We start from the raw sequence: 22,229 nt of genomic DNA, 5'->3' as shown, positions 1-22,229 counted from the left end.
TAAAAGAGTGTCAGGAAAGAAAATTGAGATTTTTACAGTCATAATTGCAGCTGACACAAAGAATCCTGTACATTTAAACTGTAAGAAGTCTCAATATGTCACCACTGGAGAAGTAACAGGAAGAAAAACAAAGCCCAAGTAATGCATCTGTCATAGTATCAGCAACTTAATGAAGAAATTACAAATAAATTCAGCCAGTTGTTAAACAGTTAGACAATTGCCAGCCCTCAATTTAGGAAGAATAGGTGATCTGAACATTGAACTAGGATCCATCAATGCAGTAGAAATGGAGGAATTTGTTCAAAGGTGAAGAGAGATCAGTTCAGACAAACTTCCAAGAAAAGGCCTTAAGGCAGATTTGAGGACAGTAAAAGAAGAAAAAGTGGTAAATGCCTTATAAAAGGCACAAGGGAAAAAATGCCAAAATGTGAAAAAATGATTGAATAGTGAATCTACTAAAGAAGAAGGACCCTAATGAGATGCAAAGGTATAGAAATGCCATTTCTGTACTTCATGTGTCTCAGATTATTTCTGTGTCTTATCTTTGTCTAACTACAGAAAATTACAATAACAAGCTATGTAACTTGAATTGTTATTGTTCAGAGGTGGAAAGCAATTTRCGTAGATCCAAGAATAAGCTTCTCTGTCTCCATAAAAACAGTCATGGGAATGATAATCAGCCTTCTTTGTAACTTTTAAAAACAGCTAAAAATCTGTTTTGCGCTGGACAGATCTGTCTTGTGGTAGTCATTGAGCTACCCTTCTGGCCTTCAGAAATATGTTAACATAATTCAGGGCTTCTGCAAAATTATTATTGAAGTTATTGTGTAGGTAATGGCAAAAAAAAAGTTGTTGGAAGTAACTGTAGACATTACATATTTTTTTTTCTTGGCAGTAGATTGTGTGGAATGAAATAGAGTACGAGAGAGGGGAATATCAGAGATTTAACCTTTCTGATAGCATTTTCCTGCTGTCCGATCTGCAATSAGATGTGCGGGCCAAAGTAAATGACCCCCCCCAAACCTCTGTAAAGTCAATGAGATTGAAAATCAACACCGATATACTTAAGACTGTGAGAACCAATATGCAGTGAAGAACATYATTAGTAATTCCTGAAACTGCCTAAACCTTTCTGACTGTTTACGATTTCAGGTATGTTAGCAGAATAGGAAGCAAAGCTGAAAGAAATGATAGAAGTATTAAAATCAGAAATACGAAAATCAGACATGCCATTGTAACTCTGTCGCCACTCGCTCAGGGAGCACAGCAGCCTTGTCCTCCAAACCAAACACTGTAAATTAACTCCATTATAAAAAGACTCTCCAAGCATATCTAAACATAATCTAGAGAYTTACCAAGATCACGCTGTTTGTATTCTTTATGAAAAGCTAGCACAGAAAAATTCATAACMTCAGACAGGCAGGAAGAAAAGAACYCGTGCATGATGAGCTGTGCAGAAGGACWTGTCAAATGTCAACATGGGTAGAACTARTGGAGTGAAAACRGAGTTGGCTGACACATTCAGGGGAGGGAATATACAATAACATAGGMCGGCATTTCACTGGAGTTCTTAAGGTGAGACATGTCAGAGCAGACCAAAGATGTTTTCAAAGCACACAGCACRTGACAGGATTAAGATCCATCAGAATGATATAGGGAGAAGTAGGAYGTACTGCGCAAGACCATCTAAAATGTAAGACAGTAGTGAAGGTCTTATGTTTCAAATGGCATAAAAAGGTTTAATAAATGAGTTGTCAGTGTGAGAGCGGTTTAGTCTTAGGAGTGGGGAGCGTTGTTCTTGATTGCTTCAGATTTTCAAAGGTTCATAGAGCTTCTGCCGTGTGCTGCTCACCTGTATTTTGCCCTTAACCCCACAAAGTTGCAATCCTCTGTCTTGACAGTTTCTCCAAGTTTTCCATTTGTAGAGATTGCCTATTCAGTCTGCTTTCTGTAGTATCATGATTTTCAGCACTGTTTTTCTGTGACTCTTGGCCTGCTGAACCATATTTCTTTATCCTTGGGTATAAGAATATGGCAGAGAATAGAAGTGAGAGCACTTGAAATGAATTTTAAAGAAATTGATTTTCTGGGCATTCTGGACTCTCAGCTCAACTTTCTTGCAGCCCTTTCTCATATTGCTGACTGTCACTTCCACTGATGGAAAGTACAGAACAACATCTGACTTGAATATGTTTCAGCTCTTTCGGCATATTTGGGGGCTAAAAAMAATCTGAAGCTGTATCTGCTTATGTGTTTGAAATGAAACTGTTTCAACTATTACAATAGTTGTTTGTCCCAGCAGATAATATGCTTGCCCAGAAGGGGAGTCTGAAGTGGGAGGATGGATCTGTTTATCTGTGTGTTTGGAAGGCAGGGGGTTTGAGGGTGATTCAAAGAACTATGTCGATCAGCTGTGAGCATTGTACTTCCCTCGTGTGTGTGTGTGTGTGTGTGGTTTTTTTCTTTCATTATTGTTCCTCTCTGTAGAAAATCCCCCCCTGAAGCGGAAGAAAGGTCCAGCCCCTAAGATGCTGGGAAATGAAGTGTGCAGTGTGTGTGGAGACAAGGCCTCTGGCTTCCACTACAACGTGCTGAGCTGTGAAGGCTGCAAGGGCTTCTTCCGCCGCAGTGTCATCAAGGGTGCACAGTACGTCTGCAAGAACGGCGGCAAGTGCGAAATGGACATGTACATGCGCCGCAAGTGTCAGGAGTGCCGGCTGCGCAAGTGCCAGGAGGCCGGCATGCGGGAGCAATGTGAGTGCAGGAAATGGTGCTGGCAGGAGCACCACGGTGCTGGGACGGGAGGCACGTGGGAGTGGGCCGGGGGCCAGTGAGTGTAAGGAAGGGGGTGGTGTGCATGCCTGTGAGGGTCACGTGCGAACTGTGCAGGCTGCGTGCTGGAATGTAGGTGGCAAGTCACTGAGGGCTCAGTAGGGATTAAGTGGAAAGGTGAGGCTGTTAGTCGAACGACACTGATCTGCTGAGAGCTACAGCCCCACTGTATTCCTAGGAATAATCCCRGATATTTTTCTCGCATGAATCACGAAGCTGCTGTTTCTGGATGTCCCACARTGTTTCTGCTCATGTGTCAGGAACAGTCCTCTCCTGCCAAGGCATCTAGGTTTCAGCTCTTTGCTGGCCAAAACTGGCCAAGTAGATCCTCAGCTAATGTAAATCCTGTGTGAAGTCTCCTTGCTGGCAACCAGAGCAATAATGAACACAGTGTATTTCAAAAACATCTTTATTAATATACTTCTGTAAAACAAATGATGCCCCACCAAGCTGTATCCAGGAAACATGGATACATTTTTTGTGTGTGTGTGTGTGTGTGTGTGTGTGAAACATGGCACACTGGTTTGGAGCAGCACTGCAGGTGCTGCCTCTGCTCCATTTCCCCCTGCTCCAGAGAGCTACAAAACAGATTTATTTGAAAAGCTACTTAGCGAGGCTACCTATCCACCTTGCTACTTTTGTGTTGCAAGTAGTTTCCAGAGTGTTTTAGTGTGTTTTAATGTTTACTCATCATCTCATAGTGAAGTTGGAGGGTACAAYTGCACTCAAGAAAATTCAACCAGAAGGAATCTTCGTGTCATTGTTATCAATGACTGGGCAATACTTGCAGACACTGTAATCCCTACTGTAAATTTGCCTTGTTAATTTTGACAGAAGTTGAGGATTTTTCTCCCCAACTGTTCCACTTGGAAAGATGTTCCAGAGCTTCCTTTTACTAATTGTTGGAAACATTCTTCTAATTTCCAGACTGAAGTTATTCATGGCCAGTTTATATATGTTCTCGGGCCAGTRTGCACTATGATGTTAAAAAAATTCTTTATGGAAAACTGAGTGAACTCAGATTACTTTGCATTTACCATGTCGTAGGAGCTTGCACATAGGCAGTTCCCAAGGTACACTGATACCTGGTAACTTGTTACTGAGCTGTAAATTCTTTTGTGTGTCTGAGCTGTAAGATAAGRGACTGTAGTTGCATGGATCACTTCCTTCCCTACTTAGACTGTGATACTGTGACTGGCATTCTCTCCAGTCTTACAGATTTCCCTCTAACTTATTAATTGTATTGAATGTCTTTGCTGTTTGAATTGTTACTGTGTGTGTGTGCGCGCGCGTGTGTGTGTGCATGCACATGTGTACCATCCCTGTTGGAAGTCTGGGATGAAGGTTACTCTCAGCCTGAATGTGTTACGTTCTTTGGCTTTCCCTCCAATCCTGCGTATTTTAATTTCCGTTTCAGAATATGTTTTCACAATAGTTCTCCAGTTCTTGCCTTCATGTCTAATGTGATTCTTTTAAGAATTGCAGTAATATATTTGTTCAATTTTGGGGCCTGCTTTCCTAGTAGCAGCCATGTTTGCTTGTTGCTTTTGTATAAAAATGTTCAAAAAATCTTGCAAGTGTCTTTTTAATCTTATTTGCAAGGTCAAACTTTCTTTCGTTATCTGTTTTTTTTTTCTTGAAGATRCATTTTTCTTTGCCAGTTAATTCCCTTTCTGCTTTCTGTTCATTCATCACTAGCTGGTAGGATGATTTGCTTGAAGAAAATCTTGTAATCCAGGTAGCTCTGATAGTTTCCTCTTTCAAATACAGATTTCAGGKAGTTCTTGCAGCTTTGACTTAATAACAAACGTCCTCTACATTCAAATCATTGAATTCTTCAGTCTAGTCAAATTAGTTACGGGCCTTGAACAGGTTTTATGTTTAAATTAACTCATGAGCAATTGGTCCGGTAAGATTTTTCAAGACACATGCTTCTGAATTTTATTACTCCTTACAAAGTTAAATGTAAGTGGCTGTGACCTTTTTACTTCATGACTGAAGATGACTTCCAGCCATACTCCAGAAGGACTTGCATTTCTCCTCAGTAAGATTTATACAAATCTATTTTATTATCTATCTTGTTTTATGTTACTTCTTTACTACTCTGCTGCAGCTTGGCTRTGTAGAGGATTGTCCTTTCAAGCTCCAACTCCATCCAGTACTGACTCTGACCTCTTAAGAGGAACATGAAATGACACAAGCTGTTAATAGAGCAATATCAGAGAAAGACAACACGATAGGACAATATAAAATGTAATGCACCCACTGTGACATGCAAAGRGGGCATCACTTGGAATCTACTATAACATTACCTCTTGGAGACTTGCTTAATGGGAGGAGCCACTGCTGCCTTTCTGACATTTGCAAGGCAGTGTAGAAGGAGCTTCTGTCTTTTGTGATCGTTTTACAGGACAATACCATTTCAAAGAAAGGCAATGAAAAAACCTACAGAGGGGAAAAGAGCAAACAATAAGTATTGCTGCCTGCATCACACTCAAATGCCAGATACAGGCAGCTGTAAACCCTGCCTTTCTATCCATGGCACGCCACCCCATGTTTAGTTTGGTTTGCACTGCACTCTCATATCATGTTTCTCTCTGATTATTCCTCCTCTTAGATGTTCTGTCTGAAGAGCAGATCCGACTGAAGAAACTGAAGAAGCAAGAAGATGACCAGGCTCGGACAGTTGTAGTGCGTCCAAATCCTCCGCATCCGCCAAGCCCTTCCCACAAACTGACGCCTGAACAATTGAGCATGATAGAGAAGCTTGTGGCCGCTCAGCAGCAGTGCAACCAGCGCTCATTCACAGACAGGATCAAAGTGACGGTAAAAGCTCTACCAGTGGACCCAAAATAAGAAAAATGAAATCTGGGGACTCAGGGTTGTGAGCTAAGCATGTGGGAGAGGGGAGATGCTTCAAGAATTGGATCTGTAGACCGAAGGTCTGTAAAGAATAGCAGAAGATGAGTTTCCAGTGTGTCTCAGTCTCTTTCTTCCTCTGTTCACTTCATCTTTTGCATCCTTGTCTTTCCTCTCTCCATCTTTCAAATACACTGTCTCCACTCTGTGTCTCTTCCCATCCCCACAGCCGTGGCCCCAGGTTCCTGACCCTAATAATCGTGAAGCGAGGCAGCAGCGTTTTGCTCACTTTACAGAACTTGCAATTATTTCTGTGCAAGAAATTGTGGACTTTGCCAAGCAACTGCCCGGCTTTCTGGAGCTCACCAGGGAAGATCAGATTGCTTTATTGAAGACATCTACCATAGAGGTGAGAGTTTGGCTCCACCACAGTACATAGTAGCAGAGAGGAAAACATATAGAGAACCCACCAGGAGAACTAGCTTCATCCATTTTTCTGGGGGACAAACTGAAAGAACCTCAGCCATGAGACCATTACTCTAGTGCCAGATGATTCTGGTAAAGGGCTGCTGAGGAGAATGGAGAAAGAGCCTTGGTAGTGGTGAGCAGGCATTCCCCTTCCCAGGAGCAGACACTGTAAAGGATGCAGCAGAATTTGCCCTGGAATTTTTAAGCATTCTGAGTGAGAGAAACATGTTTGAGTTTTGTTTGTTTTGTTTGGTGTTTCTTTCCCCCCCACCTTTTTTCCCCCCTTCCAGTGGATGTTCTAACCCTCAATTATCAATGTTGTAATGTTTTTTATTCTGTTCAAGTCAAGTATATCCCTGGCCTCTGGTTTCAGGTGATGTTGTTGGAGACATCTCGACGCTACAATCCAGAGATTGAGAGCATCACATTTCTTAAGGACCTGAGCTATAATCGGGATGACTTCGCCAAAGCAGGTGGTGCTTTAGACAGGTGTTTCTTCCTTCCCTGCATCTTGTGTTCTTTCATTGTTCCTTTGTGGGCTGTTGGAGATAGTATGTGGGCTTTAGAGTGGAAATTAGGTGAGAGGTTTAGAAGGTATTTGAGAGGAGAAACAATTGAAGCACTAGGATAAGTGAAAGGAAGTGGTAAGAATCATGTTCCTTAGGGATCACCTAACTATGAGAGGGAGAGAGGGAGGAACCAAACCCAGCACATTCTAATAGCAAAAAGCTGAGGTGGTTCACAAACTTCATGGGTTCAACCACGGTCATTCTTTTGACCTGCAGCAGACAAGCTGAGGATGCTGCAGCCCTCTAGGCCACTCCTGGCCCCCTATGAACATACTGCCCTAGCCTGCCACTCATTGCACTTTCAAACTGTAATGGTCAAATTCTCATGGTGTGGGATCAAAACGGTAGGGGGCTGAACTTGGTTTTATTTTTCAAGTTTTAGTAAGTACTTTTCCTCCTTGACACTTCGTGGCAGTCTTTTCCTCAGTTTTTTAGGGAGGCAAAAAGCAGGCAACCAGAGAGATTCCCTCTGGCTTATTCTTTCTTCTCTGATGCAGTTGTACTGCAGAAAATGAGAAACTTGAGGCCCAGTTTGGGGGGAAGAGTTTAAAATTTTCAGTGTATTTGAACAGTATTTAGCATAAAGAAATCTGATGTGGCAATAGSCTCTGTATGCTATGACAGAATAAATGACAATGCACTTTTGCCAGACTGCATTTATCAAAAAGGTGATCGAAGGTTTAAGTTGCACTGCCTTAGCTCCTCCAACTTTTGGAGCTAAAAAGTGAGATATTTCASACCTCCTGGAACTATATTTTTCAGCTCAGACAGGTTCCAGCTGAATCTAGAGCACAGAATTAAAAAACTTTCTTTGAAAGCATGAGGGCTGACAGATTTGAAGGAGATGATGATGCGAGAATGGAAAGTGTAGGTTTCCTACTTGTGGGCTTCTGACTTTTTGACAGACATCACAGAGTTGATGTCATTTTCGTTTAGCTATTGCCTGTTAATGTGCTGTGAGACATTTAAGGCCCCCAGAAGACCTAAAACTAGTATCATTTTATGTTAGGGTCTGGACTCTTCACCTGCTGTTACTCTTGCTCTCCTGTAGTGGTAGAGATTTCAGCTATACTTGGCACATAATGTAGGGGTCTCCTCTGCGCTCCCTGATATRTTGAGGTGGGTTTCTGATAGCTTATTCTGTGAGTGAGAGAGGCAAGAAACTAATGCCATTGCTAACCCTCACCCTTTTCTCTGCTTGTTGCAGGTCTGCAGTTTGAGTTCATTAACCCCATCTTTGAGTTCTCAAAGGGAATGAATGAGCTACAGCTCAACGATGCTGAATATGCACTTTTAATTGCCATCAACATTTTCTCTGCAGGTAAAAATCCAGGGAGGACTGAAGAGTTGCAGCACTGATTGGTGGGGTAAAGAAAACAGTYGAGAAAGGTCAGGGGCTGAAGAGGGTTTAGGATCTGGGAATAAGGAACATATTATTACTTCTGCTAATTATACACTGAAACTTTTAGTGCCACCTCCACAGGAAGGCAGATTGCATTCTCATGAAAAAGTGTGTACCARATCTGCCAATATGAATCTTCCTTCTTTAGAAATTGTTGTTTTATTGTCCCTTTACTGTGCTTGCCACTTCTCTGATGTGATGCAGGTCATGCAACATGAATGACATCTAGTGGTCAAATAAAAATATTTTGGATGCAAGACCAGTATGGTTCTGGGCCAGGAAAGGGCTTTGCAAAGAAGCRGCCTCTTCTCTTTGCTTATGTTTTCTGTGTCTTGTAACCTGAAAGATCAAAATCTAGGGAGGTTGATTCTGTTTTCTCACTGGCTTGGTTACTGGAGAAGCTGACCTATCCTTTTCTGAATAACTGCAGCTTCTTATCTTCTCTGGGCAGAGACATGCGACCAAATACATTTTGACGCTGCTGTCTGGCCTCTGTAACTTCCTACCTCTAAATGATTCAGGTCCGACTCACCATGTTCAGTGAACATGACTGAGAAATAACAGTTACAGAAAACTAACATGACGGAAAACTGCCAGTCTTGGATGACTCTCCTGGCTATACTGGGCGAATGCTAGATGAGGCTGTGGGGAAGGAGCATACTGAGGATCTGGGGTTAGTCTAGGTGAGGCTGCCTGCGGCAATTTGCTCACTTCTAACCGGCTTTTTGGCAGACCGACCGAATGTGCAGGACCAGTCCCTGGTGGAGAGGCTGCAGCACACCTACGTGGAAGCCCTTCATTCTTATATTTGCATCAACAGACCAAATGTAAGTGCCTGACTTGAACATCCCAGGGAGTGATGCAAACTGTTTTTTATGCTTATGCAGCCACTGATCCTGCAGKACTGCTTGTAGTAGTTCTCTTGCCATCTTTACCCTCAAGCTGTATCCTTTTGTGACTGTGTGGTAGCTGCTGTAAATGGAGGATCTGTGAAATGTCCCAGCCTGCTGTCCAGTATTGTGTTATGTAGTTTAGCCAACTTGGAAGGTCTTGAATCTGGAGTTCTGGGGCATGGTATAGTGTTCCTCTTCCTTCCTTTACACTTCCACCTCCTGACGGATGCTGGTTTTAGACAAAATCAGGATTATATTTACAATGTGGCATCCAATATTTATGTTTGTTTTAGCAAAGTTTTGGTGTAGATTTACTAAGAGCAGTGTTTTTGTGTGATCCTGCAGGACCACCTGATGTTTCCACGGATGTTAATGAAGCTGGTCAGTCTTCGGACACTAAGTAGCGTCCACTCTGAACAGGTGTTTGCCCTTCGGCTGCAGGACAAGAAACTCCCTCCTCTGCTCTCAGAAATCTGGGATGTGCATGAGTGACTGCATGCTCCCAGGGCACTGATGTGTCGGGATAATGCCATCTCCCAGCCTTTGCTAGCAAGAAGCCAGCCTACCCTCTTCCAGGCACTGAACTCTGGGCTAGGCAGTGCAGGGAGCGATGGGCCTGGGGTTTCAGTGATGTCATGAGATTATGTAGGAGGCAGCTGGGGTAGATCAGATGGGGGGGGGGGTTGATGTAGTGCCCACACCCCAAATGGATGACGTTAAATATCTGAAAACGGTAGAAATGAAGACCCTCCCCATATACACATACACCTCTCTCTTCAGAGTCTCTCTTTTCTAAGCATGTCCTGGGGATTTGCCCACTGATCCTTTCCTCTCTTGTTGATTATGAAAGTGAATTTGCAGGAACTTGCCAAAACCTCTCTATTGAGAGTAACCGAGCTTCAAAAGGCTTCTGCAGGGTCCCCAGTGTACCTGGATCTGAGGAGCTCAGGGAAGTCAATGTGGATGTTCTAGGGGTTTCACTGGGTTTCCAATAAGTAATATCTCTTTATGTGCTGCCCTCTGCGAAGATTCCCAGAGAAGTAGCTGTTGTTATTTCTTTATTATGAGACTTCATCTCTAGAGTTGCCCTTTCATTCTGGCTGTCCTTTGGAAAGAGGATTCCTGGAATGGGTAGTGTCCTTTATCTAACGTGAAGGCCTTCTGGGTAGGGAACATTCGTACATCAGAAAGATGTCAGGCATAAAGTAGTGGATTTTTATATAATGCGTTACCACTTTATCTTATACTGATTCTCAGCCTGTTCACTTTACCTTTGATTTGCTAACAGCTGGAAAACTGCACCTCAAAAAATCAGGATATAGATTTTATATTTGGGGGTGGAAGAGAAGACAGTAAGTTGGGAAGGACTGATACCTAGTCAAGGTAGGTGTGATGGAAGGATCTCAAAAACTTTCAAGAATTTGGAGCGTGTGGCATGTATTCCAAGAAGATCGTGAAGATGTATCAGCCAAGGAGAGAGAACATGCTGCATTTAGTGAAGTATGGGCATTGTCTAAGCTACAGGCTACACAACTCTCAGATCATGGGCTACAGGAATGTTGAGTGTAACCAGATCTGCTTGCCTCTTCTTCCTTTTGTCAAAGTCTTTCCAAGGTACTTAGTGATTGGGATATGGAGGTCCTTGCTGTATAAGGAGTGTTGACTGCTCTAGAAAGACACTTAGGTCCTGTATCCTTTCTTTTCCACTTTGGGCACAGTGAGAATCCACACTAGTTTTATGCCCTCAGTCCTTAAGTATTCACAATTGTAAGTATTGTAGGATTTATAGCAATATTTTGTCTGACAGAAGAGAAATACACTGTTGCAAAAATATGTTCCTTATTTGCCAAGAAACATCATCTTGTGGCTGATCTCAGAGATGTAACCTTGAGTACCCTGGTAGCTTGGTCTCATGATTCTTCTCTCTCATAGGGGTCTGTGTTTGCTTGCCCGGTGAGCATCCCAAGAGCCTAGGTTCACATGGCTTTTTTTTTTTTTTTTTTTTTTTTTTTGGCTGTGTATCTGAGCGCTATGCCCGTGGTGAGGGTATTGTGTCCATTTTGCACTTGAGGTTGGTCCCCTGCCACTGGCCTTCACTCTGCACCTTTGTAAAGCACTTGTAACAATCTGTAAAATAATCTGTTGTTTTTTATAACTCATTGCAATTGCAAAATTTCTTGTTTAAATCTGTATTTTTAACTAATCTGTTTGAGAAATGTTAATGTTTATATAAAAGAATAAAGCCTAATACAGGATTCTGACATTCTGTGATGTGCCATCATTAGACTGGGGGAAGATGGAGTAAGTTCTTGATTTAACAAATTCCTAGCTAATAAGAAAGTGAAGTTATCAGTTGAGAAGGGCAGAAAGTAGAGAAAGGGGAATAACAGTGCAATTCCAGGCAGTTTCTTTCAACCTTTGGTGTGAGATTTTGCTTTTCTGTGCATCTTGCTGTGTGCCATAGTTGGCAAATAGGTGAAGTGGACTAAGTGTACATCATGAAGACCATGCACTATGCATGCATACTCCATCGTGACTTATACAGATACTTTCAGAATTCAACCTTTTTGTTCCATGTGGTCCACTCTATTTTCTGCGTAGCCTCAACAAAACATAGGCTCAACGAAACTGAAATATCACCTCATTGTGCTTCTAGTTATTGAGCAAATTATGCCAGGATCCTAGCTGATGTCTAGTGCAGATAACAACAGAAATAATTAGCTTAGGAGAAACAGGATTAGCTGTTCATATGAACAAAGAGAATGGTAGAAAAAGGGAAAAAAAGAGCTGTCCAGCATTAGAAATTGAACCACAGGAATTTCTGCCTGAACGTGAGGGGGAATCTCTCCCCTGTGAGAGTGATGGAGCCCTGGACCAGGTTGCTCAGAGAGGTTGTGGAGTCTCCTTCTCTGGAGATATTCAAGGCCTGCCTGGATGCAACCCTGTCTAACATGCTCTAGGTGACCCTGCTGAGCAGGGAGGTTGGACTAGATGATCTCCAGAGGTCCCTTCCAACCTTACTGATTCTATGACTAGCTGGTCCCGAAGTATTTGAAGATCCCTGCCAAAGAGGGGAGGGAAGGGCATCTTCAATTTATAATTGTCATTTCAGCAAGTCTCCACATGACAAGATATTCTGCTAAAATCTCTGCATTACTGAGTATAAAATTTAGAGCTCCACAAATATATTTGTAAGTACTAAACCAGATGAGAAGGAATAGGAATAGCTCCAGAAGGGACTGTAGTAGAATAAGAGTGGGGAGTAATGTGAAGAGCTTGAGAGCTCAAGGCTGCCCCGGGTGGATTAGAGGGCAGCTGGGCTGTAGTCCAAGGATCTGCGAGCAAGTGTCAGTCAGAAGAGTCAGTAGCAATGAAGCTGCTTCTGGTAAGCAGCTGTCTCATTAACTTGAAGAGGAGAAACTGCATGTCAATATGAGGAGTTTCCAAGTTACAACCAATGATGTTGCTGTGGAGGTCAGTGGTGAAAATGGTGATTTCCTATGCCTCTTCTGGCTTCTCCGTCCTGTTCTGCTGTAATGTAACCAAAGACATGTCCTTCATGTAGATATTCACATTCTTTAAAGCGTAAATCAGTTTTGAGTTTTATAGCAGCTTCCCAGGTTAGCCCAAGAAGCTCAAGTAAGTGGTGGGGAAAAAAAACTCTCCTTGAGATCTGTGGCCTTTGACGTCTTCATATGCATATTTGCAAAATGCTTCCTAGGCTTGGATGGGACCCAGTCCTGACGCTGTAGGTCTGTACCCTGTTTCAAGATAATTTTGTTAATTTGGTCACTGCAAAAATCCAGGAGTGTTTGAACTACAGTCCTCTGTGTGTTCCCTGTTGACTCTGGTATTATGCAATGACTGTGCTTGCCCACAGTGCAGTCAAATAGGTGGTGGGGGGGGGAGGAGGAAAAGATGGGTGTATTTCTGAAATCTCAGTCCTGCTATGGGGGAAAAATACAGATTTTGAATGTCAGATACAATATTTTACCGGTCTGCACCTTATTGAATGCTTTTTTTTACTGCTAGGATATTTGTGGTAGTTTTGATTGCATTTTTGGTTTATTTTAGTAATTTTGGTTTTGTTAAATGGATTTGATTGTGCAGTGTACCAGTTTATGAGAGCTTATAAAAATTCAAGAAGCTGCACCTTAAGCTTTTAATAATTAAATTCTCTTACGATCTTAAGAAGCCAGCAGCAAACCAGCAAATAAGTAGCTCAACGTATATATGGATCCTGAAAGTCCACAGCACTGTATCCCTTATTGCAACATACTGCTTCCTTATCCATGTCACTCCCCTTTGCCTTGCTTGCCCGAAGCCAGCCTTTGCCGTGACGCCTCTACCTTCTGGTCGCCTGCGCTGGCTTTGAAAGCGGTAATTTGACACCTCATTTGGCGAAAAATGTTCGAGGTTATCTTCACCGACGCCGAGCTGGGGGCAAGCTGCTCTAGGCAGCCGTGTCCGAGGGGCTTTATCACCCCTTCGGCCTGCCAGAGGCTCGCAACCGCCCGCAGCGACCGCGGCCGCCGGCCGTTACCTCAGGCGGCGCCGCCGCTGGGCGCGCGGCCACACCGGCGCTGGGGAAGCCCCGCCCCCCTCCCCGCAGTCCGCCTGTGCGCGCGCCCCCTCTCCGGGGGTGCGGGTGGGGGGGGCAGGGCGGTGCGAGCGAGCTGCAGCGCCGCCCTGCGGAAGGCTCATGAGGCGACTCTCGGGCTCTCCCCCCCTTCACCGTCGGTGCGAGTGGTTCGCTCCATCACCACCACCCCCCCCCGCGGGCGGCGGTGGTGCGCTCCGGTCTTGGATGTCGATGCGGAACTGGCCGCGCGGCGCAGAGCAGCCAGGGGGCGCCGGCGCAGGTGGGCGCGGGCAGCCCCGCCGCGGCGGCGGGCGCGGGTCTGGGCGCGGCTGCGGTGAGGTGCGTGTCCGTGCGTGCACTTGTCAAAGGCGCGGAGCTCCCGCCACCGAGCGTGGGGTGCGGAGGTGAGCGGGGCGGGCTGCGTGCCCGGCGGGTTTCCCCCCTGCCTCCCCGCGCAGCTGGTTGCGGGGCCATCTCCACCCCGCGCCTCCCGCCGCGGCTTGGCTGCCCTCTGCCCTCCGCCGCAGCTGCCGGCCTGGCTCGGCGCCGTGGTGATGCTTGGGCAGAGGCGAGTCCTTCGGCAAGGTCACTGCGGGAGGAGGGCAGGGGTTGGGCGGCCGAGGGGGCTTCAGGTCAGCGTTGGGGGGCGGCCCGGGCTGAGGCCGCGGGGCTCCGCCGGGGGCTGCCCGGTGCATGCGCGAGCTGCCGGTGGCGCCGGTACGCTCCGCGGGCGGGAGGCGGGCGCGGCGCCCGGGGGGGTCGCTTGCGGCTTTCAGGCGGAGCGAGAGGACCGCAGCGTGTCAGGGCAGGCTGGCCCTGGAAATGGCGGTGCTGCTGTCGCCAGCCGGGGCGGGGGGGGCCCCGCGGCGCGGCCGTTGGCGGCGCGGCCGTTGGCGGCGCGGCCGTTGGCGGCGGCGGCGCGGCCGTTGGCGGCGGCGCGGGGAGCCCGGCGGCGTTCCCCGCCGGGCAGGGCCGTGCGCGGGCCTCCGGGCTGCTGCGGCTTCTCCTCCTTTTTTGTCCGGAGGAAACGGGCAGGACAGTTAGGCCAGGTAAGGAGGGCGGCGGAGGAAGGTCTGGCCTCCYCTGGAGCAGTTAGGCGCGCATGCCGTGTAGAGAAATATGCGTAGTAATGTACCTGGAAAGGTGTTTCTCCTCTTTGGTTTGTAAACAGCAGGTCATGTCATTCTCCAAAGCGATAGAACAGGGATCCACTTTGTATTAGGTAATTTCTTGTAAAATAACCTGCAAATCAGGAGCACTCTCCCTTAGAGGCAAATATCACTGTCTTTCTGCGTTTCCCACTCCTGTTTTCAGATGGGAGAGGAAGCCTGGTCCACGACTACTATTTGTGTGGAGTCATGGTAAAGAAGCGCTTTGAGTAATGATAATCGTTGGAGGAAACTGATTTGTTCTTTGACTTTGTTCTGTCCATTTTTTTCCTAAACTTAGGTATAGCATAAGCCTCACCCATGTAACACACTCTTTTCAGACATGTGCAGAATAACATGCATTACCTGTAAATCCTCTGCCTGCAGAGATGGCACAGAACTGTGAATCTACCAATACATTTTATTTTCCCTGTGTGAGCCAGCCATTTTCTCTATGTTCAGGTCAGCATTTCTGTTCATGTGCTCTCAAGTGTCCTTGCTGTGCTCTTTGCAGCATCACTTGTCTGCAGAACCTTGTTACTAGTAGGCAGAAGCTAGTGGAGAGAAAATGTATGGTGGTGTCTTGAGGRTCCTGTAAGGGAGGAACCTGAGTCATTCAAGTACAGTTATTTGGCAATTACTTCCATTTTTGTCCTTAATAGTGCTTGAACTTTGGGAACTATTCTGGATGGAGACTAGAAGTATCACAGAATCCCAGAATGGCTGTGGTTGGAAGGGACCTCTGGAGCTCATCTAGTCCAACCCTCATGGTCAAGCAGAGTTACCTCGAGCAYATCACGGAGGATTGTGTTCAGACGTTTTCAGTACTTGCTGTTATCAGCACTGTGTGAAAATCTGCAAACCTAACATATCAGAAACAGCGTCCAGTGCAACTAACATAGCTAAAATACAGTTTTGCAAGATTTGATTTTGCTATCATTTAATAGGATGTTATGTTAAACGAAATAGATTGATTATTCCAGCTATGAAGTTGTTCTTTTGCTTTACTGTCATATAGTTAGAAAAAATATAGCTCTCAAACCAAATTTAATATACCCTGGAATTAATCATATATTCCTTAACTATCTTACCATATGTTTAATAAAATGTAAAATCATCAGCAAGTCTCTAGAACATTTTTGTTTAGAAAATAAGATAGCCTTGTCTGCRCTAAAAGACATTGTGCATACCTATCTGGTGGTGCTGCAGCTGTACTAAAAGCCCGTTCTTGTGTATTTTCATCAAATATGCAGGTTAGTCTTTCAAATTGTAAGTTTCACAGTCCTGCTGCATTAGTTTTTACACTGTTGCTGCTTTTAAGAGTTTTAGTTTTACTGGATGCACAAAGAGGAAAAGAAAAATAGTATCTCCACTAAAAAATGTTTTCAAATATAGGAGCGCATAATATGGCAAGGTAGTTTTGATGATGTGTGTATTATATGGCAAAGTTATGAATGATGGTGAACTAAAGGCTGTGTAGCAGATAGCAAAAATAGGTCTTCTAGCTCAAAGTTTTTGTGGAAACTAACAAAGAGTAAATATTCTGCAGGTAAAACTCTTCTTTGACCTTGATGTCGTTCCATCATCCTTCTGAAGGGTGACAGTGTACATATGAAATGAAGTCCAACTTTGAAAGGACTGTTGAAGATGGACAAATAAAGGTCTATAGAATTTTTAGCAATAAACCTTGCCAATATAGCCAAAGTAATCTTTTTTTATTTAGAATTTCAGGATTGATGGTTCAATAGAGATGGTAGAAGCATCCATGGATCCTAAGTTTTACTAAAATGCTTGTTCAGATCATCCTCCTAATTGAAATAAAGTTGGCTTTGATTTGATCTGGCTTGGGGAGAGAGGTGCAGATGTTCATAGTTTGTCACTTTTCCTTCTTACCTCAGGCTATATCAAATAATTAATTAAAGTTACTGATAGCCAAGATATGCTACAGYGTACCTCTGGAAAGATGTTCGGTCTCGTCTATTTAACATCTTTTGCAAGGAGATAGTTGAAAAAGCAAGTATTTATGAAAATCGTAGGTATTAATTTAGCAAGTCACAAATGCTGCTGAATGAGATGACTCTCTTCGCTGTTTTAATTTACAGCACTTGAGCTAATATGTCTGGGAAGAACTATCAGAGAAAATCTGCTTGCTAGAGGAATGACCTTTTTGCAGGGGGAGGAGGAAGGGGTACTGTTGGAGATTTAGTGCATGAGAGTGGGTAACAAATGGCAAAGCTTAGTGATTAGGCTACCATTTCAGGTTGCAGTRTTTTATACAAAGTAGATAGTACTATCATACCCTCAAGACAGAAATTGATACTTTTTTTTTGTCAAAATAGAGTTGAATGTTTTGTTTCCTTTCCATTAGGATGGAACTGGAGATAGTAATGCATATGTTACAACCCAGATTAATTCCTACCGATGTCCTTTGGCTCTATTGTGGGTGCACTTAGGATGTACTGCGTTAACTTYTGAGTAGCTCCTTAGCAGAAAGATTTTGATGTTCTTATTCTATGCACTAGTAGAAAATACAGAATACAGCTACTGACTGGATATTTGCAGCAGTGAGGAGAGGATTTAGAAACAGGAATGAAAGAACTTGATTTGTAAGATTAATATCACTTCCCCAGTTTAAACAATCTCCAACTATTTCAAGGTATAAATACGAATGAAGGAAAGGCATTGTTGGTGACCCAAGGAAATAAAAATGAACTGCATAAGGTACTGATTCATGGAGAATATTTTTAATGGGATAATCTACTAATCTGTGGAATAATTATATTTTTTGTTCCTGAAAGGGTTTGCTGCCTTTCTTTCTCCACCTTAAGTTCTATGAAAAAATTCTTTTGATAATCTGTTTGCTCTATATAACTGAACCCAGATAATTCAGCTAATCCTTGCCCTGTTGTCTGAGCTAGAAAATACTTCTAGAGAGATTAGATTCTCTGTCACTGGAGGCCTTTAAGTCTGTCATGACCACATGAAAATCACTGTTTGTAACGAAGAAACATGCTCCTGATTTGTCTCTTAGGACTTGAATAACTAACTAAAATCCAAACCCAACAAAACTCTAAGGAAATGACCTGCATACTGCCAGAAGCTCTAAAATTTCTTTACACTTGAGAACTCCCCGGTTGGGTAGCTGTGCCTTTTGATGTCCAGCAATCACTGAATTGTGAGATGTCATGTTTACTTTTAATGACTACTACCTTTCCCAGTCTGCTAGCATTACTCTTGTAGCAATTTAAAAGTGAGAAATGCCACCTGTATACTCCTAAATTACCCATTCTGAGGCAATTCTTTTGCTATATGAGAATCTCAGCAATTGCAGTTAAGAGTCTGTTGTGTTTCCAAGTCAGTATGAGAAATACAGCATCAGTGTAGCTGCAAGGAACAAAGTTCCTTGGTTTTACGTTTCTCTACAGCCTTCAGTATTTCACAGCTGGGCAGCCATAAAAGAAGGGCAGGTCATCACGTTGCCTTTGATGTATACCATAATCTTTGTCAGGATCCCTCTGTTGTACTTATTTATAATTTCTGAACATTTGTTCTGAATGGTATATTTGAGAATTGGGAAATCAGCCTTGTTTTACACATGGGATAACAATTTCTGTGGTTTACCTGGTGATCTTCAGGAACTATGTGTTGTTTTATGATGAATAGTCTTTTCTCTTTCTTTTCTTTGYCATGTCTGGGAGTTCAGCATCATAGTGGTGTCCTGCTGCCCTTCTCATTTTAACTGAATTTCTTACTTTCAGTATCAGATGTTTGATTCAATTCTTACATGTGTACTAGCTTTGATGCCAGCTTCCCTGCACCTTTACTTGCCAGGATATTTTTACCTGCCCTAAAAAAAGCTCGTAGGGGATGAGATGGGAAATATTGCCTCCTTTGCTTGTTTGCATCTCATCAGATAACAGGAGGAGGGGAGTGTTTTTTGTGATAAAGGTGATTAAGACTCTAGATTAGTATTCACTGATATTACTTCACACAAGAACATTAAGCCACTCTGCTGTAGTGTCTGTATCCGTTTCCTCTTGATAGTGGTTAAACTGAACTGTGCAGAAATTCTTGTTCTTCTAGACAGTCTCATTTCTCTCCTCTTTCTCTTAAGAGTTGTATCTAGCAGGTGTCATATTTTCCTCTTCCTCCTTTGTTGTGGCACTATTTTTGTCTGGAAGGACCTCTCAGAACCCCTTGTTCTACTACTTACTGCCTGTAAGAGTTGCTTGAGGTGATTCTTATCCTTTCTGCCCTTGCACCAGTATTTACATGTGGGTGAGTCTGTCAAATATGAGCTTTCCACGTATCATAGTTCTAGTAAGGAAAGAATGGTCGTTTCTCTGTTTTCAGTTTTGACCAGCTGGTACTATGATTTGTCATGAGAATTAATAGTRGGATCAATCTGAGAGTAGGGAGCTCTGATCTTTCACAAGGTTTATGAAAAGAATGAGAAGGCATGAAGATGGAAGGAATAGTAAAGTAGGTGGCATTTCTGATTAAATATCTCTGAGATGAGGCAGGAAAAACATTTTTTTTTTTTAATTTCCAGATTCTGGAATAGCCAGATTATTCAAAATATTTCTATTCTCTAGTCCTCATTATTCTAAGCAATGTTTCAGTATTTCCATGCTGGTTGTAAGTTTGCCCTTTTCTGCCTCGTAAACAGCTTGAATTTATTGTTAGGATTCCAGACAGCAAGTCATTTGTACCAATGTGGTCCATCTCCAGCAAAGAAAGTYGAATTCCTGTATTTAGTGGTGGTGATGTCGTAAAAGATGCCGCCTGCTAAGTGAATAACACATCCTAGTTGAATAGCTTGAAACCCATGTGAGTGAAGAAGCCACTAATCATTGGAGTGTTCTTCACTGTTTGGCTAGATTGTGTCTTTTCTACCTGTTGTCCTCCTTTTAAAATATCTCCTCTTAGTTCCTGGCTTAGAGCTGCTTGCTGTAACTGGGGGAGGCACTGTGACAACAGAGGGTCTCTGAATAATTTAGCAGTTGCATCCAGCAGTTCTCTCAATTTAAATGTCATATACTTTGTTATTTTTGCATTAATTTTTAATGGCTGTACACTTGCAGTGTTTGGCTTTTGGAAAAACCCCCTGGTGCTCGTATTATGGTAACTCTGCCCTACTTATCAAATAGAGAACTAGATAGAGAACTGAAAAGGGAAGGCATCTCTTGGGTGCTAGCACCTAGACTGCTTTCAAAAGCAGTGATCAAATTTCTCAGCTCAAAACTCAAGTTGAAAGCAATTCTGTTTTGCAAAAGAATAGTCCTGTTGTCATTCAGAGTTTAACACCATAGTGGTTGTGGAAGGTCAAACTAACTCAATTCAGGGACATTCTGTTTTGTTTTTCATTATTATTATTATTATTATTATTTCCCTTGTAAAGTATATGAGCAGATGCTACTGGCAATATGAGGTATTTAAAGTGAAGATAGGGCTGAGGCTAAAACTAGTCTCTCCTTTTTATTAACGACTAGAGTAATATAAACTAGTGTAGGAGAACAGTTTGCTTTTGGCTCTGATACTCTTTCCCAAGAGCATAGTAGAATAAAATGAATATACATGAATATTGTTATCCATGTAGCATTCTCTCTCACATTCTTGTTTCTCATAGCTAATTCAAGGCCTTGTTTTTTTGTTGTTTGGGTTTTTTTGAAATGATTAGTGGTTGAAGGTCTCAGCTGTGTGATTATTTTCAAATAACTACCCATGGATACAGCTGTATTTCTCCAAGGACAAGTGCTCTTTGGACTACTCCTTTGCGTTTTCTTCCATCTGAAAGTTCCTGTCAAGAGAACATATTTGTGTTAGTCCACTTGGCATATCCTAATTGCACAAGAGTAAAGGATCAGCTGCAGTAGATGCCTGTGAAAGTGTTTGGTGTGTACCTGGATAACTGGGTTTTGTCAGCTGCAGTTGGTACTGAGCTTTTAGTGACCAGTAACAGCTTCTGATTATTTATAGCATTCATGGATATGGAAGACATTAATGACTTAGATGGCTTAAATATATGTTGCTGAGCTGTYATGTGGCCCAGGGGCATGCAGGTGCCAGGAGGGCTATGTTTCAGTGCTGCCTCCAGGCAGTTCTTGTGCCTGAGTGAAGCTTGTTTGTAGTGTGGGCAGTACTGGGTGCTTTGGTGGTGGAGTGGAGGGGGTGGAGTGCTGCAGCTGCTCTATAAATAGCTCCTACAGGCTAAGATCTGGGGACGAAAGATCATGTTGCTATGGAGACTGATCTGAATCAGATTACCTGTGGCTCTGTTTTTATAGCCTGTGCATATGTGGTAACTGCATGATCTTGCATGTGCTGGAGCTGCTTTGCCCAAGCATTTGACTGAAGGAGGGGAAGAGAAGGGAGCAACTGTAGGACGAGTGTGTGACAAGACCAATGAAATCTGTTCCTATAGCAACTGAGAACCTGAATCAGTAGCTTCAGTCCTGTGCAGCTGTAAGAAGGTTCCTGTCTGTGTTGCACGATCCTTGTTTGAGAGAGAATTCTGGTCATGTTATGTCTATACATTAGCATCCCTGTGCAACCTACCTCCATTTTACTTTGGAAAACTGATGTAGTTGTCAAAGATCTTTGACTGTGATACTACTATTTTCAGAAGGCAAAAAGATCATTTCTTTCTGTATTAAGAAAGGAAGAAATCTTTGTGACTTTTATGTTCTTTAGCAGGGTTTCCAAGGACTGCTTTTTATATTACCGAGAACTATTTCATGCTTTATTCTCTAATTTTCTTTAAGTTAGCTTGTYATTTCTCTCAGGCTTTACGGATGTATGGAAGGTGCAAATAGCTGGGATTTATCTGCTGCCTCATCTGTGAAGATCTCTTCCTGACTTAGTGATGCCTGTGCTCTAAGAAGGATGCTTTTAGAATCTGCCTGCAGTACTGTCCTCTGCTTGACTGTTTCTTATGGTTGGAACTATGCCTAGGCATTTCAGAGAACCACACCTGTATTATAGACTAACCATACTAAATAAATACGCCATTGTCTGTCTTAGGCATGCTTGCAATGCTTTGAAACTATCTCTCTTTCCCACATGTGCCAAAGTGCTAGTATCTTTTTAGGAGTCACAGCATTGGCATGCACTACTGTCTTGCCAAGGTAGATGGTAAGAAACAAATAAAGCAACTGCACCAGTATAGCAAGTCTGTCCAGCTCTGACTTTAGAAATTGTTCCGTGATCTGTCAAACACTTCTATCGAACTTTAAAGGGGGAGGGTATTCTCAACTCATCTGTGCTGTCATATGTTYCTTGCATTAGCAGAACAAGTGGAGTATAGTCTAAGAACCACCRTACAGTATAGTATAGGGAAGAAATAGCATAGTGGAGTTCCTAGGATGTTACATACTTCTGAGTTTAAAACTGCTGACAGCATTTGATATTAACGTAGCTGTTAAGCAGAGAAAGTAAAAAATCTCTGGTGAGGTAGGAGATGCTTGTCTGTTTCTA

At 43.1% G+C, this 22,229-nt stretch overlaps 2 protein-coding genes across 13 annotated transcripts in view; both read left to right on the top strand.

Moving 5' to 3' along the window:
• Nucleotides 1-11,284, top strand: part of NR1H3 (nuclear receptor subfamily 1 group H member 3) — a 30,754-nt gene extending 19,470 nt beyond the window's left edge. For all 7 annotated transcript variants that reach the window (XM_085305999.1, XM_085305980.1, XM_085305947.1 and 4 more), the window contains 7 exons: nucleotides 2,488-2,754; nucleotides 5,450-5,658; nucleotides 5,921-6,100; nucleotides 6,533-6,632; nucleotides 7,936-8,049; nucleotides 8,863-8,957; nucleotides 9,369-11,284. In XM_085305999.1, the coding sequence (XP_085162125.1) occupies nucleotides 2,488-2,754; nucleotides 5,450-5,658; nucleotides 5,921-6,100; nucleotides 6,533-6,632; nucleotides 7,936-8,049; nucleotides 8,863-8,957; nucleotides 9,369-9,515 (1,112 nt within the window). In that variant the 3' untranslated portion in view covers nucleotides 9,516-11,284. The remainder of the gene's footprint in view (nucleotides 1-2,487; nucleotides 2,755-5,449; nucleotides 5,659-5,920; nucleotides 6,101-6,532; nucleotides 6,633-7,935; nucleotides 8,050-8,862; nucleotides 8,958-9,368) is intronic.
• A 2,587-nt stretch (nucleotides 11,285-13,871) lies between these two features.
• MADD (MAP kinase activating death domain) overlaps nucleotides 13,872-22,229 on the top strand; it is a 76,208-nt gene continuing 67,850 nt past the window's right edge. For all 6 annotated transcript variants that reach the window (XM_085305866.1, XM_085305850.1, XM_085305858.1 and 3 more), the window contains exon 1: nucleotides 13,872-13,944. The gene's annotated coding sequence lies outside the window, so the exon portion shown is untranslated. The remainder of the gene's footprint in view (nucleotides 13,945-22,229) is intronic.

The sequence above is a fragment of the Rhea americana genome, unplaced genomic scaffold (assembly GCF_003343005.1).
Source record: "Rhea americana isolate MKP2758 unplaced genomic scaffold, rheAme1 scaffold_102, whole genome shotgun sequence".
NCBI lineage: Eukaryota > Metazoa > Chordata > Aves > Rheiformes > Rheidae > Rhea > Rhea americana.
The sequence above is the reverse complement of the archived record's forward strand: the minus strand, read 5'-3'. Positions and strand labels throughout refer to the sequence as shown.